The sequence below is a fragment of the Haliotis rubra genome, unplaced genomic scaffold, assembly GCF_003918875.1.
Source record: "Haliotis rubra isolate DU_JTF1 unplaced genomic scaffold, ASM391887v1 Scf178, whole genome shotgun sequence".
Classification (NCBI taxonomy): Eukaryota; Metazoa; Mollusca; class Gastropoda; order Lepetellida; family Haliotidae; genus Haliotis; species Haliotis rubra.
In genome coordinates this window covers 1,429,422-1,445,989 of record NW_025765758.1, presented here as the reverse complement: position 1 = coordinate 1,445,989, position 16,568 = coordinate 1,429,422, and the positions used below count along the sequence as shown (strand labels likewise).

The window sequence follows — 16,568 nt, the reverse complement described above, 5'->3', positions numbered from 1 at the left end:
ATTTTCCCTACAGCCTAGCCCTCCCTGCAGCGGTAAGGCCCTAAATGAAGCAAAGTCAAGATGGCTCATTTTCAATTTAAATGGTTAAATTTGTTACAATCAAAATTACACATATTTGGAGACTAAGCGTTAGTCAAACTCAATGTCTTGCTTGCGTATGCTGTGAAACAAGGGCCTCATACAAAACTGTATACCTAGTCACGTAAAATAAGATGTATGATAGATACATAACAAGTATTCATTTCAATATTGTACAGATATATCGCTACTTACTTAGTGTGTGTTTTTTCGATAATGATGTAATTCTGATCTTTATACAGATCAGTTTAAACTCGATAAAAAAAAAAAAGTGTTTAGTTTCCAAATGAATCTCTTTAGTTTCCGTACGAAACTAATTTATCGAACACAGCTCTCATAAAACAGCCATTCTCAGTTAAAATGTACAATTGCCAGTGGAAACTCGAGGGGAAAAAATGTTTAATGTTCGGTAAATTGCTTTACTTTTCATGAAGTACAAGCATTAGAGAATCTGTTACCAAATATTCAGCACTCAGGCACAAACAATTACCTCGTAACAGCTGTTTATACTATTGTACCCTGAAGTTACAATGAAATTTACGTGACGACACCCAAGTCATAATGACAAGCTGCCTTTCAAACAGCAATACATTGATTTTTTCAAAAAAAGCAGAATAAGATAGACAGTTTTGCATGTCATTTGTGTGGAATAGCAATCTCAATATCTGGGTGTGTACTTTATTATTTCAGATCTTTTTATACTGGGTATGAAGGGAAATGTCATTGTTAAAATTGATACGCTTTCTCAATTATAGAGATAAACAAAGTTGCTGCGTTTCATATTTGGTTATCACCTGTCACTGTGATGCTGTATCGTCAGGCAATAATCACACATGGTGGTCACAACGATCCCAACAGTCATCGGCATAACAACTCATTCTATTTAAGTGACGTAAATTACACATTTTCGTTAATTTCAATACAAATAAACAACACAAAATGACAAAAGGTGCAACTCTTAAATACTTTTATTTAGAACGTTTTCTTCCAAATTGACAACTAATTAATGAAACCAACAACTTATGGTTAACATGATCATGAACATTAGCCACAGAGGCCCTGGTCAAAATACCTCTGTGACGTTAATTACCTGTCAACAACATTAATGGACATTAATGATACTGTCATAGGTCATAGAGTAAACCATTTCAATAAGTTTCTGTAAAACTTCATATATTCAAACAACATAATTGTTTCCATATATATCCAAAGTGTACCGAAATTCTATCCCCTTTGTCTGTGTAATGTATTCAGCAATCATTCGGTGTAGCCCTTTTATCATAAACCCCCCTCAGGGCAGGACCCTTAATTCTTAACGACCTTGCACAACGCGGCGTAATGTCCCTATGCATAAAACCCGACTCACATGGTCACTCAGGGAGACCAAGCAAGGAGACCAGTCAGAGACGACGCGACGAAACGGGCCCAGATCACCCACCGAAGCGGACGGACTGTGCGGCTAGTCGGGGCGTCGGCCAAGGCCGTCGCCTCACCAACGACTACGTCGACGATGAAGAATCTCCGTCCGACTTCTGAATGTGTGTAAGTGACAGAGCGGGTCTCCTCATCGGGAACATTGGCCACTCGGTCCCGATGTGCGTTCTGTCACGTGATTTCCATCTTATGTACCATTTCGACCATTATTATCCAACCATAATAAACATGGCTGCTGCTGACTTCAACTATACTGCTGACTTTTGTCTTCCGCCTCTTAAACTACCATCCGAGAGTACCACAACGAACGCTCTTGGACAATACTATAATAAGCAAGGAGCACAGCAGAACAAAGCAGAACTCGCGAAGAACGTTTGACTTTTGAACTTATAAAACTTTGAAACTGCAACATGAACTTCATCTTTAAAAAAGTCCAGGAACTGTCATCCATAACGTAAAGTACACATTTACATCATCAACGCACTGGCGAATAGTTTGTTCATCAGTGGCACTCAGCTTGAACATTCTACGGCTTTTACCCGTTGGCACTGGATTTTCTTGTAGTATGTAGAGAATGTTGTGTCGTTCCACCCATATCTCGTCAGCTTTTCTTGGCCACTTGTATGTGCTTAGTTGCTTGTATGCTTGTTCCATGAATGTGATGAACACCTCATTGTCCCGTTATCTATGTTGGTGACTTTGCCAATATATGATTCACCTTCATACAGAGCACAGACGTAATCATCAACGGACAGAGCTTTATCCTTGTGTGCTTGAACTGGCACTGCATTAGCCTCGGCGACATTTTCGTCAAGAGCTTGAACTGACTCAGGTATCATCTCGACATTCCTATTTTTGGTCACTACCGTCGCATTAGATCCTGAATCAGACTCTCCGTTTGATGCTTGTGCAGATCTCTGCATCTTCTGTGTCTTGAAGAGAGGCTGAACATTCCATCCACAGGCTGTGTTGACCTTAAATCCCACCACCTCAAAACATTCCGAACACGTACACGTCATTTCTCGTGTCATCAGGTTACCTGGACAATTAGAGACACTTGAGACAGAGTGAAGCTTCAATGTCCCCTTGACTGGATTTACATCTTTCTGTTGGGATTGAACAAGCGTAGTTGCCAGGTCAAATTCATCTCTTTCTATGTAGAAATATGAGATCTTACTTGAAGTTGATTTTGACCACTGGTAGTAGGCACTCTGAATGTTAATGTTTTGTGTCTTGACAGCATTGTCTGCCATACGTTTGGCCGCACCTCCAATCCCATCACAAGCACCTTTACCATGGCCGGACTCAAAATACTGCCATGATCCTCTGCATCCAAAGAGAGTCTGATGACGAGCTATGACATCAAATGCACTTCTGTTTCTGTACTGTGACGTAGGCGAATCGGTCCAGTAATGCACATGAGTGACATTTTGGCAAATAGATTTTACATCTTCAATGAGTTTTTGGAGGATAGCAAATACCACTGAAAAGTTGTGTTGTAAGACAGAAGAGACATAAATTGCTCTTGTGATGCAGTTCTCCATTGTCATCCCGGTAGTAGATAACAGCAGGGTGTAGAGTGACCATTTCCTCATTCCAATAGGCGGACTGTACCTCGTCCATAATCTGACAACTGTAAGTTTCAGCGAAGTCCATCTGGACCAAAACATGTTGCTGATGAAGGTTATCTTTCATGTTTCGGAACTCCTTAAACTGGTTCTTCACCCGTTTAACATGTTCTGTAACTTCTAGGAAGTGTTGTTTCATTTGGGATAGAAATTCCGCTTTTGGGATGTGTACATCAATTATTTTCATTCTCTGCTTTCCGTCCTCAGTTGTTACTTTCCTCCATTCCTTAATGGTCACTGTAGTGATATCATCATCAAGTCCAGTGAGCATATCAGTGATGTCAGCTTCACTATAAGTTTCAACAAACTTGTCTGGACTTGTAATTGTGGTCAGATGTAGAGCTTTTAGGGATTTTAACTTTAGGGCAAAGTTCTGATGTCTGATGCAGAGACATGTTACACGTGCAGCAAAGTTGACTAGTGCTACATGCTTTGGTCTCATCTTGCAAAATGATGCAAAAGACAACTTAACATGAGTGTACTCCGACTGGAACTTGAGATGGAGGTTTCTGAGATAGTCACTGCAGACATACTTCTGAACTTTCTGACCCTTCATCTCACCCTTAACAGCGTCTTCTTTTCCTGGCATTAGTCTAGAGTTGTCCTCCCTCTCCAGAAATGAAGTGACCTGGCGTTGTAACTGAAGCCTTGCTATTCTCATCCTTCGGGATTGACCAATATTCAGGAGTTTAGAATGTGATGTCATAAGACGTCTTCGATCCATACTGGTGCTCTTTGACAAAGTCATTGTGATGTGGTATTTTCTGATAATTTTACCTGACGCAACTTGGGCCACAAGTCCCTTCAAACGAGAAGAATTTGTTTTGTTTGCAGCAGCAATTTCTTCTGTGAGACATTTTCCCAAGATTAGTTTTTTCCTGATCTTAGGACTCTTCATAGGACTTATACCAGCTTGTCGCATTTCAGTGTCAACCATTTTACCAGGACTCGGCTCAATGTTAGTTGGAGTTTTTATCTTCTTTTGCAGTCGCTCATAGCGCTTTTCAACAGTTTTAACCCGCCGCTTTAAATTCAAATTTTGCTGTGACAAGTTGTTAATGTTTCTTCGGGCTTTAGGCACTGCTCTGCTGATTCGTTTTCTTGTTCTTGCTGGTCCTGTCTTCACCCTCCTAAAAGGGGGTAGCTTTACAATCACTGGTTCGTGTGTTGTACTGGACACACCATTGTCATCAGACATTGCCGTCACTATAGGCCCCTGTAAAACAACTTCTGCCGTTGCTTCAATCTGGTTCATAGTAGCAAGAATGGATTTTACTTTTTCTCTATATTTTTTTACATTTCTTTTGTTTCTCTCCCTACGTTTTTCTGTTTCAGCTCTAGACAGAGTACTGGTTTGCTTATAATACTTCTTATCACACTCTGTTTCGTTCCTGTTCCATTTGTTTCCCAGTTCTGACTTTTTCCGTTCTCTGTAGTCTCTTTGTCTCTCTGCTTGAGATTTAGCCATAATATCTGCAATAGTTTACCACAATTCAAGCAACAATGTATAAATTCCATCATTTAAAGGTCAAATGCAACGTAAAACACAACTTTGCAGATTCTGATACCTTTCGGTATGGACTTACCGAAACAAATCGTCAAAAATGCAAATTCAACTTATAAAGTTAAAAAATAACGCGATGAAAAAAAACGCGCGAAATCGGAGTTCAAACGTTTCACTAATTTTCCCCAGACTTTTCTGGGGAAAACGGGTTTCAACAGCTGGGCTGCGCTCATAGCATGTGCGCAGTGAAAAAGGTTCGCGCAGCTTGGAAGCGGGTTGTCGGGTGAATACTCGGTGAAGGCTTTGGTGTGAGCTATTTTTCTAATGTTTTGTTGATATCTCACAGGCGCGAGCTTTTTATATGTTATGACAGTAAATTAACTGTTTATATAATTTCATTTGTCTATTTCACCACACGTTCTTCTTACCGAGTCACTTTCTCAGTTCGATACTTAAAAGCAATGTCATTATTTAGCGTTGTACAGAATTTCTAACTGTGATATAGATATGTCGTTGTCACAGACAAAACTCAATGTCTTGTTTTATTGACACCTGTGTGTCTGCCTGCCTGTCTGACAATATTCAATACACAGCTGCCATCACTGACCACATGCAATTTGAACTTAACACCAATAAGGCTATACACCAGAAACAAAATGCATTGATTTATGACCCGAGTTCGGTCTCTGTCACATTATGTAATTACACAGACAGGCAGGTGTGATACTTGAACACATGACATGTTATGATGTCTGTTGATTGCAAAATGTTATACACAAAAAATGAGCATGTATTTACAAAACACAACATCTCTCTATATACACACACAATGAGCCGTGAAGGCATCTGCAAATGAACCAGCCGTTACACTTAAGTGCACACCCACCCGCTCTGACTGGGTTCGGTATCCCGGCTGCTTCGTTTCTTGGGAAGTAAACCGAAGTACACAATTTTGCACTTTTGATTTGCGATTGTACGCTTATAATTTTGTTTATATGTTTTTTCATTACCAGCAATGTATATTATATGTCATGAATAAGTGATAATTGTGTTTTAATTATGTTTGATTTTTTGGTTGCATGTGACCTTAACATAATGTCACTTTCCAAACTCTGTGGAATCTCTCAGAAATCCCAAATAAAGTAATGTAATTTACGTTGTAATTTACGTTGTAATATACGTTATCAGTAAATATAAGTCTTTATAAATGCATTATTATGAATCGCATGCAATGGCATCACTACTTTGAACAGTTTCCCAATAGCCATTTGTTTAAGAATAAAACATGCATGTTTTTTAAGTATTATCATTATACCAGGTGTGCAGTTTTACAAGTATTATATTATACTAATGTAGAGGCTGACAAGTAATTTAGAGGCACTGACAAGTAATGTTCGTCACAATTCCTGTAATTTACGTTGAAGGGCCATGCATGGAAGGCAGAGAATGGTTTTCATGAAACATGTCTGAATTATGAAAGTATTTAACTTGATTAATCAATACATTATCATAATGTTACAAAAACGTAACTCAGAAACATTATACATCATGTGGCAAAACAGTACAGTCATCCTTACCATTGGAAAACACTTATTCCACTTCAGGAAACTTCCGTTCGTCAATGTTCTCATTCGAATGACGTGCAGAAATGACCCCTGCTTCCAACACGTGATTGCACAGGGTATTTGGGGTGCACATTTTCACTTACACGGAATTTCTGAACATGTACTAAACGTAAATTACAAAACGTAAATTACATCCTTATATTACATGTCCAGGATGAGGGCTACATTGCTCCGTTTTGGTGATTTAATGTTTGGAAACATACACGGTTATGCTATCCATTTAAATGGATTAGGGCCAGCATCGATTCCTATGAGACTTATTTTACTGTGACCGTCACGTAGGATTACATTCTTAAAAAATCGTTCTAATAACTAAAGATAAAATGGGTTAGTTCGTTCTGTAGATTCTCCTTGTTGATCAGTTGACATTCGTTTGAAAACAATGTTGTTCTCTGCATAGCATACCACTCATTTTACTTATTTAACTTGTTTGTAAATAGTAAATGTTATGTACATCAGTTACCATAACGTAAATTACGTTACTTCTACCGACAAAATTGAAACAAAAATTGTCTTTCTGTTTCTTTCTCATCCATGGTTTTTATTATCTTGAATATAAAAACTCACTTTGAAATTTTATTATGCTGGTTTACAAGGTTGACTTGTCTTTGGAATATTATCTAGAAGAGAATCATTGACGGCAATATCTATCACCGACAGCACAAAAAGCATAACCAACAGTAAAGGAACAGTCAGTTTCAAATATTTTCTCAAATGTTTGTGACTATTGGAGTTTACCATAAACTTCTATGACATTTGACTATTGAATACTGTCGATTTCACATGAAAATCAGTTTCACTTTATGGATAGCAGGGACTGTAACCAGTCCGACAGCATTTGTACAACTTAACTGAGAATGGCTGAAAATCATGATATATTAACTTTTAGTGGTCAGCGCATATCCTCTGAAGAGTTGCGTCCCCCTTAACCGGTGACGGTTCAACTTGACAGCTTATCGAATATAATGCACCAGAAAACATATTTATATTATAATTGCTACTGTATAGTTCTATTTCAACAATGTTTACAACACATTTTATTTCGGTTATAACAATTCAGGCTGTGAAATAAAACGGAAGCATCATATATATGTTTTAGGTGATAAAGAAAACATAGGAAGCTGTACGGATTATCGGAGCGATCTAATACCAGTGACACCGCCCTGTCACAACATGTGGTGAGAAAACGAAAACAGTTTTATGGTGAGAAAACGAAGACAGTTTTGAAGTTTTTGAAGTGCTGAATCTGGTGAACAACTAAAAATGACGAGTGGTCAAGATGGTGGTGGTATTCCGAGTGAAATGAAAGAAAAGCTGGCTTCATTTGATACAGCCCTGACCAGCTTGGAGACCGAGTTGAAGCCGCTGTTGGCGAAACCAAGAATGGAGTTCTTTGAAAAGGTGGCACTGAAATCTTTTATTTAGTAGTGCGTAATCACGATGGCGATGGTAATAGAAGACGAACCATAGCATTCCAACAGTCACACTAAAAAGATGTTAATACAGATAGGGGAAGAATTCCGATCCCCCGCTTGACATGAATGCTATTTATTATGAGTGAGTGAGTGAGTATGGCTTTACGCCGTTTTTAGCAATATTCCAGCAATATCACGGCGGGGGACACCAGAAATGGGCTTCACACATTGTGCCCATGTGGGGATTCGAACCCGGGCCTTCGGCGTGACGAGCCAACGCTTTAACCACTAGGCTACCCCACCGCCCCTATTTATTATGATGTTTTCTAGAGGTTAGTATTTAAGCTTTGGGTTTAGTTTTAGCATTATGTCAGGGTTAGGGTTTGAGTAGGCTTCGATAAAAACCATCTATTCTTTGGTACATGGAATTATTTTGACAAACAGGGTTACGGGCGGAAATCTTTCCCAATCATCTCATTTTTGTGTGGACAAGGTAACCCTCACACTTACCCAGATTTATTTCAGTTATTCACTTTCATATTGCATTCAAATGTAATATATAATTAGTAAAAAAAATTGATTAATTTTGTACATGCATGACATGCAGGGAGGGATCATTCACATTGTACATCATTACATGCTTCTCCATAATCATCATCATCACACCACCTAACCATAAATTAATAATGTCCATAACAGGGGTGGAAATAACTTTAAAATTGCTGGTGTACTCCGGTACAGTGGCACATGTAAAATCACTTGCCCCGATAAGTTTTCCACTATACCGGCCGTTTTCTTGTTGATTTTTTAAATAAACAACATTATTAACATTGGAAAGTCAACTGGACACCAGTACAGCGTGATATACAAATTTGCTTGCCCGACAGAAAAAACACTGGACTCGGAAGTCGGGCAATGGGTTATTTCCACCCCTGCCATAAGTGGCTGGACCGATTGGAAGTATGACCTCAAGTAGCTATATGAAATGTGATTTGTTAAGTGTTTGTATTAGTGAATATGGCTGTGCAAGTGGATGAGAGTAATGTCTTTCACTCCGCTTGATATGACTGTACACATGGTACAATAATATACATGAACAAAAAAGATTAGTATAAGCATGGTGAGTAAGATTATAGAAGATTACAGATAATTATTGTTTGTACAATCGATTTGGACCCATGAAGATTCAGGTTAGAATTGGTCTTCAGCAACCCATGTTTGTCATAAGAGCCGACCAATGGGAGAGGGTAGTAGGGTTGCTGGCTTGGTTGACCATTGTTGACACACGTCATCATTTCCCAGTTGCGTAAATCGATGCTCATGCTGTTGATGACTGGATTGTCTGGATGGCCATTCTCTCCTTCCTCTCCAGACTGCCTCCGTGGTGTAGTGGTTACAACTTTGAGTGTCTGCCCGGAGAGTGGAAGGTTGTGGGTTTGATCCCCAGCCGTGTCATATCAAAAGACTTGGAAATATGGTACTTGTTGTTCCCTGCCTGGTGCTCGGCATTAATGGGTAAAACAAGGCCTGGTCAGCTCTGAGTCAGTATAGTATGTCTGAGTGGGGTTTTCATGCATAACTGCAGCATGGTATCTCAGTGAACTAGCACTATAAAACCAGCTGAAGTCTGGGCTAGTACAAGCAGCCACACATACACACGCTGCACGTCGTTATAGGAGCGAAATATTCTTAAGTAAGGTGCTACACCCGTTTCCACCTCACCTCCTTCCTCTCCATCTCTTTCTGAACCACCACCACCAGCACTACTACTACTACTACTACTACTACTACTACAACTACTACTGTTTTATGTCAGTATCTTTGATTTTCAGCTGGAGCCTCTGGACATGGGCAAGATGGACCTGGTGGCCTCCTATGCTGTCAACTCATTGTTCTGGAGTAAGTTCACCCAACGGTTTCCACTATCTTTGTCATCATGGTACCTTCCCAATACAATAAGTCAGGTATTGATGTTGGCATGTTCAGCCACTTCAGTTCTCATTAGTCTTTGAATTGAGGTAAACATGATACTGATAGATTGAGGTTTGAAGTAACAAGACCTTGACATTCACAATTCTAATGTTCAGCATTAAAGGCACTATGTCCCACCACACTTCTCTAAAAATACGTAATGCATTTCTCTCAATAATACTAACTATCAGCCCTCATAAGCATGATAGGCATGATAAGAGGATTGTTGTGGTCCTTTGAAAAACAAATTGTAGCCAAAATCCTAAACTGGATTATGTTTCAAGTTCTGCTTAATTCATTTTGTACAAGTAACAATGTTGGAGTAAACTGCAGTTATATTGCTTTGTGGGTATTGAATGTACGAAGAATAACTTTCTCATTTATTGTTTTTAGCGGTATGTAAAAGACAAAAACAATTAACTCCCTTTTATCTTTAAAGGTCACATAAACCCTAGGGGGTAAAAATACATAAATCACTAACTGGCATCGTTATAAATGAAACCCCGTCATTAAAACTACTCATTTCGACCTTTAATTGACTTAAATCGACCTTTTTGACAACAGTGCACAATTCTCACCCGCGAACGAAATTTCAACCAATCAGAGCGACGCGACTCTGTGACGTCATATGAGGAATAGCTTTGAGGGCCGATGCAGAATTCATCTACATTTTAGGGGGTAAATTATCTTGTTTACAGGCTTGTATAAACCTGAAATCGTGACAATTGTTGTGGAAAATGAAAGCTATATGTTCTCACAATCTACTGTCATTTAATTTTGTCTCCTGCTTTGCCTAGTTTCCGAAGTTACAACTTGTTTTCATAGACGCTTCTGTCACAATTGATTGGTGTCGTTAGGCCCTATTTGTATAATGACTGATCCAAATTGATCCCATTTCTGTGTTTTTTACCTCGATATTTAATCATGTCATGTAAAAATCTGTTTGTATTCTCAAAACAGTGTCGCTCCATAAGTTTTCACATGCAATACAGCAATTAATACTCTCTTTGTTGTAACCCGTGTTTGGTGGTATAAACCTACACATGTTATTTGTCATCATTCACTTGATGGTCAGTTAATGAATTTATAACAGGTATAATTAGTGGTAACACACTTAGATTACCCGACAAAGGTTCCCATTTGGCATATCTTGTGTCTGAGTAAATATTCAACATTATAAACATCGATCAAAGGATTAACCGATAACACGCTGATTGATTAATTACTTTTATCTTACACAGCGGAATTGTTGAAAGGTAGTGTTTATGTATGTAGATTTACTAATCTATACTGAATTCACTCTGCCGTGTCGGTGTTCTGCGTAAAAACAACGCCCTTCTTTCAAAGGATTAACCGGCAATACATTGATTGATTGCCCATTATTGGCTAACTAAATTACCGCTTTTAATGAAAGGCGGACATTATGCAATTAGTTGCCAGGTGTGCTATCTTGGGTGACCAATGAGACTATACACCAATACCTGAAAAGATTTATCACTTTTTCAGATATTAAACTGTTAAAAGACACATCATTTGGAACAGTTTTGTGGATATTGATGGATACATTCCTCAAACAAGGTAATGGCCTGATATTGTTCCTATAACTTTAATCTGTTTTAATTTTAATATTTGCATTTTGTTTTTATTCATTTGTCGTAGCATTCAACAGAATCATTGTTTTCGCCGTGAAGTGTAATGAGACAGACAACATACACTAGGGTGTGTGTGCTAATTATGATTCACATTGGCAAACTATAAAAATGTCTAGATATTACAGTTCTGTTATAAATTCACTATAAGTATCAGCAGATCGTCAGCTTTTATTTAGTTTCAAAATGCATGAAAGTATGATAATAAACTAATTAGGATTATAAGACCAAATATAAAGACGCATTACTGACTAGTATCTACATACTGGTGAGTGGACATTAACCACGTGAATGTAGCAAGAAATTTATCGCTAGTATTGTGACTTCGACCCCACCTCGCTTCGTGGAAGAAATCGCTATGTTATAAGTTGTGTCATGCAAAATCCTTTTGGTTATGATTCCAATACATATTTAATTACAAGAAGAAAGTAGTTTTGATTTTCTAACTTGATGAAAACAAACTATAATCTCATTAATTCTAACAGACTTTACGATTTTCAAAATGGCGGCGCTCTGTCGGGGGAACATCCGCCAGTCTGTGGATAAATGCTATGTAGGTTTGTTTTCACAGAGTTACAAAATCAAAACTACTTTCTACTGGTAGTAAAATATGTATTTGATTGATGGCCAATAGGATTTTGCATGACATAGCTTATAACATAACAATTTCTCCTGGCAGCGGGTGGGTGTCAATATAATACTACTTACAATATTATTGTTACTTCGACCACAACCTCACTTCGAGGAAGAAATCGTTATGTTACAAGTTGTGTTATGGAAAATCTTTATGGTCATCAATCATATACATATTTTACTATAACTAGTAAGTAGTTTTGATTCTTTAACTTCCGTGAAGCCGATCTGAACACAAGTAAGATATCGCTTCAGGCTTCCACAACGCCGCCCGCGACTCACAAACATAACCCATTTAGCACTAACTGCGGGTCCTGTGGAAATCTGTGCGCAGTGACACCATCACCCACCCTAGGAGAAATTGACGACAAAGCAACGATTCGGCATGTCGCCGTTCATGTCGAGAAATCATCAAAATGATGAGCTGCTATACACACTTTCTATACAACTAACTGAAAATCGTTCCTCATATGACGTCACTGCAGTGCTCTGGCGACAGAGTTACGTAACCTGTCTGTGGTTTCGTTAGCGGGCGAGAGGGAAGCAGGCGACTTTTTGGCCACTTTTAATCGCTCGGTATTAATTAACCACAAGTTTTTAAAGAATAAATTTGGTGTTCCGCATAAGACTAACCACAAATATTTCATATGTAATGGTTAAAAGAGTAACAAAAAACAAAGTTTAGTGGTTCTTTAACGGAAGTACCTGTACATGTGTTTTCCATGATCAGTTTGAATGTAACCGCCTATGTGGGAACGTTTATTAAATTTTTAACCCCAACTTGGATGCCTCTGTCGTTCATGAATGAGAAGCAAGATGTCAACAAACAAATTGATGATTTTATCTTTCTTTGCAATGATGAAAATAGAAATTTTCATTGAAATATTATTAAATGACTGTTAGATCTGTCCTGCAGCAGAACTGTGGTACTCCGTAGCCCCAGTAGTTATGTGGTAGGGATGTAGATCAATCAAGTCAATACAGTCAATATTGATGAGCCATCTGACTTAGATTTTGACAAGGGACCAACAAGCCAGTCACTACAACTAGATTCCATATTAATTGTATGTGACACAAAACCAAATATTTTCCCATTGACATCTATAGTTGTTTTTTTAAAAAATTAACTAAGGCCCCCAAACAGTGTGTGAAATAGTTTCCAAAGTTTGCTAGCCAGTCGGGCTAGCTATGCCTGAAAGTTACTCACCCTCAAAATAATTCAGAGCCCGAAATTTGAATGTAGAAACTAAGCAAAAGATTACAAAAATAGGTGAGAGTAAGATATTGTCAGCATGGCATGGGTTTCATCATTGAGTTGCTAATATGATAAACATTTTTATCAGGCCATAACCATTTAAAAGTGCATTATAACTTATTAAGTCGGAGAGAGTTATATCTTTAGAAAATGACCCCATGAAAATTCACTAGCCAGTCGGGCAAGTGACTGGGGGCGTTTACTGGCCCGACTGGGTTTTTGCAAGCCACGGGCTACCGGGCCAGTGGCTATTTCACACACTGCACTCAAGAGCTATTACATGTACATGTGTGCATATTCTGGTCTTAAAGCAACAATAAAACCAAATTTATGACTACCTCAACCAGTTTCTTTTCTGAGTAGAGAAGCCAAACAGACCAACGCCAGTCCTGCACAAAATGTCACCGCTTGAAAATACATGTGGTCACATTCAGCATGGGTCACCATGTTAAAAATGGAAGCACGAAATATTGAAAAATATAGTCAGTTTTAATTACTAGATGGATGTACATTTAAATGACACAAAAATCTTTCACAAATTCATCCAATCATAGCTGTGAGATGAATCAAGTCTGCACTGAAGGCTCCATATGTGCTTGTTACACTACAGATTCTGATTTGGTGTAGTAGAACCTGTAACAGGCAACCAGCACTGTTGATTATCTGTTTTGTCCTATTGATTCAATCCTGTGTTCCTGTTGTTGCAGACCGCCTCCGTGGTGTAGTGGTTAGAGCGTCCGCCCGGAGAGCGGAAGGTCGCGGGTTTGATCCCCGACCGCGTCATACCAAAAGACGTTAAAATATGGTACTTGTTGGTCCCTGCCTGGCACTCGGCATAATGGGAACAACAAGGACTGGTCGGCTCGGAGTCAGTATAATGTGTCTGAGTGGGGTATTCATGCTTCACTGCGGCATGGTATCTCAGTGAGCTAGCACTTTAAAACCAGCTTCAGTCTGGGCTAGTACAAGCAGCCGCACATACACATACACACGCATGCACATCGTCATATGAGCGAAATATTCTCAAGCAAGACGTTAAACCTAATTTCACCTCACCTCCTGTTGTTGCAGTGTATCTGAATGTGTGTGGAATCAACCCCAAAGACCATGCCATCAAACAGGAGCTGGTAAGACGGAATCTGTTGGTATTTTAAGAGTAGCCTCCCTTTATGGTCTTGTCCAACTGGTAGATAATTTTATTCAAAAACTTGTCATCTAAAAAAATGTCATCCCAAACCTGCCAACCAAATGTAAATCCAAATATATGAAGTAATGGTTATCATGTTTCTGATGCTCTTTACTGTGAAGAAGGGTTTCCAGTTTCCTGTGTGTTCTCTAGGAGCGAGTGCGTGGATACATGAACCGTGTAAAGGAGATTCAAGACAAAGCAAAAGCCCCGAAAGTTAACTCCGGAGCTGCTAAACGTATGGTGAAGAGTGCTCTGTGGCAGGCGGCACAGAAGAAGGTCAAGCCACAGGGTAGAGGTGAGACAAGTCAAAGGGTTAGGCTTATGGAAGTGAGATTAGTTACTGGGTAACCTACCCGTGAAGGTCCGGGTTAGAATGAACCTTCAGTAACCCATGCTTGTCGTAAGAGGCGACTAATGGGATCGGGTGGTCAGGCTCGCTGACTTGGTTGACACGTCATCGGTTCAAAATTGCGCAGATCGGTGCTCATGCTGTTGACCACTTGATTGTCTTGTCCAGACTCGATTATTTACAGACCACCGCCATATAGCTGGAATATTGCCAAATGCAGCATAAAACTAAACTCACTCACTCACAGGGTAGCCAAGAGACCAGGAGTGAAACGTTGCATCAGTGCTCAATTGTGTCGCGAAGTTTCTTGCCACGATACAGTACCCAGTAGATTTTTTGCTGCGTTTATACACTTGCTAAAATAATGTGCCCCTCCTCCTATTATCTTTGCAAGTCAAATATTGCGAAATATATTTGGGGTGAGACAAGCCACATTTTTGCCTGTTAATTGGCTGAATTGAAAGCAGTCACAGACTACAGGTTTAGCCGGCCACATATTTAAGCAACAATGGTGACACCTGCAAGTTACAGTATCCTTACTTTCAAAGGATTTCAAGGGGTAATTTCGTTTTAGGACCCACAGATTCTACAAAAATAATCATGGGATATAGTCAGACCTTGTTTATCCAAACACTTTGATTTTTTTATTGAATTGTTCGGACAAACGAATCATTCGGATATCTTGCCGACAACAGCCTTGGTTTTCGGATATACAAGGCAAATTTGTCATATTTTGCTGTTTCGATACCAAAATTGACCGTTCATATACGGAAACCGAACATTCGGATATACGAAGTAAATTGTAACTGGAAAATTTCGTTTTTTGTGAAGAATGTTTGGAAACCGAGGTCTTTGGATATCTGAAGTTCGGATATACGAGGACTGACTGTACCCAAACAATTTGTGTTTAAAGGATATAGTCCAAGAAAAGCTCCAGGTCACACCATTTATTTGTGGAACACGTCCTTATTAACTTAACTATGGTTTATCTGATATGTATCCTTACTCTACGTATTACTAGTGAGTAGGATTTAAATAGGTAATCTCTTCTATTCAGACGAGGCAGGACCATCCCAGTCACATTCCAGCATTGCCCCTGGAGGGAACAGGAAGAGGAAGTTTGATGATGTTGAGGAGTCTGGGAAGGGCAGGAGGACCAGGTGACAGGATGCTAGACAGGTGGATGTTGAAAAGTTGTGCAGATGCTGATGTACTAGCAGGAGACCTACAACAGTCAGTACCAGGATGAGGGTACATTGGTTGTCCTGGACCAGTTGCGCCATCTCATTCTTGAACCGATGTTTATCTGTTGGTGACAAACTGACTTACATGGCCCTGGCAAGTTCGAGAAATGATGTGTTGTTAAAGTCCCCTGTCCAGGCTGACTGCAAGACTGTGATCTTGATGAGTGTTGTGCTGGAGGATGCAAAGCTGTGTATCTCAGTTACTTGAGTTGATGCATGAACTGTTGTTCAGTTAAGACACCTGGAAGGTCAAGTTGCTTATCTGGTGTCAACTGGAACTAAAGTGAGTCCTGTTCACATGAAACACACAGGACACTTACATTGCTGGAGAGATCCAAGAAAAAGACATTTAATTTTAACTATAGTACGTATGGAGGTCAGCTTGCACATATTGCCGAAAAATAATTTTGTATAAGTACCGTAATATAGGTGAAAGTTTGTTAAAAGCAGTGTAAAAACACCTCTCAATAACATTGCCTTATTTAACTTGAGAACTGTTCACTATTGGAGTCCCAGAGAAATAATAAACATTGAATATAACATTGCTGATTGAAAGAATTCTTTGCTTGTGTTTGTTGTATGCAGTAACTATAA

The 16,568-nt window shown here is 39.1% G+C and overlaps 1 protein-coding gene across 1 annotated transcript; it reads left to right on the top strand.

The window, feature by feature from the left end:
- Positions 1 to 7,235: 7,235 nt before the first annotated feature.
- Positions 7,236 to 16,519, top strand: LOC124273222 (nuclear nucleic acid-binding protein C1D-like). The gene is made up of 5 exons (XM_046708439.1): positions 7,236 to 7,670; positions 9,517 to 9,583; positions 14,264 to 14,319; positions 14,532 to 14,676; positions 15,788 to 16,519. The coding sequence occupies exons 1-5, from the start codon at positions 7,533 to 7,535 to the stop codon at positions 15,892 to 15,894; spliced, it is 513 nt and encodes a 170-aa protein (XP_046564395.1). The 5' UTR covers positions 7,236 to 7,532; the 3' UTR covers positions 15,895 to 16,519.
- Positions 16,520 to 16,568: the final 49 nt, after the last annotated feature.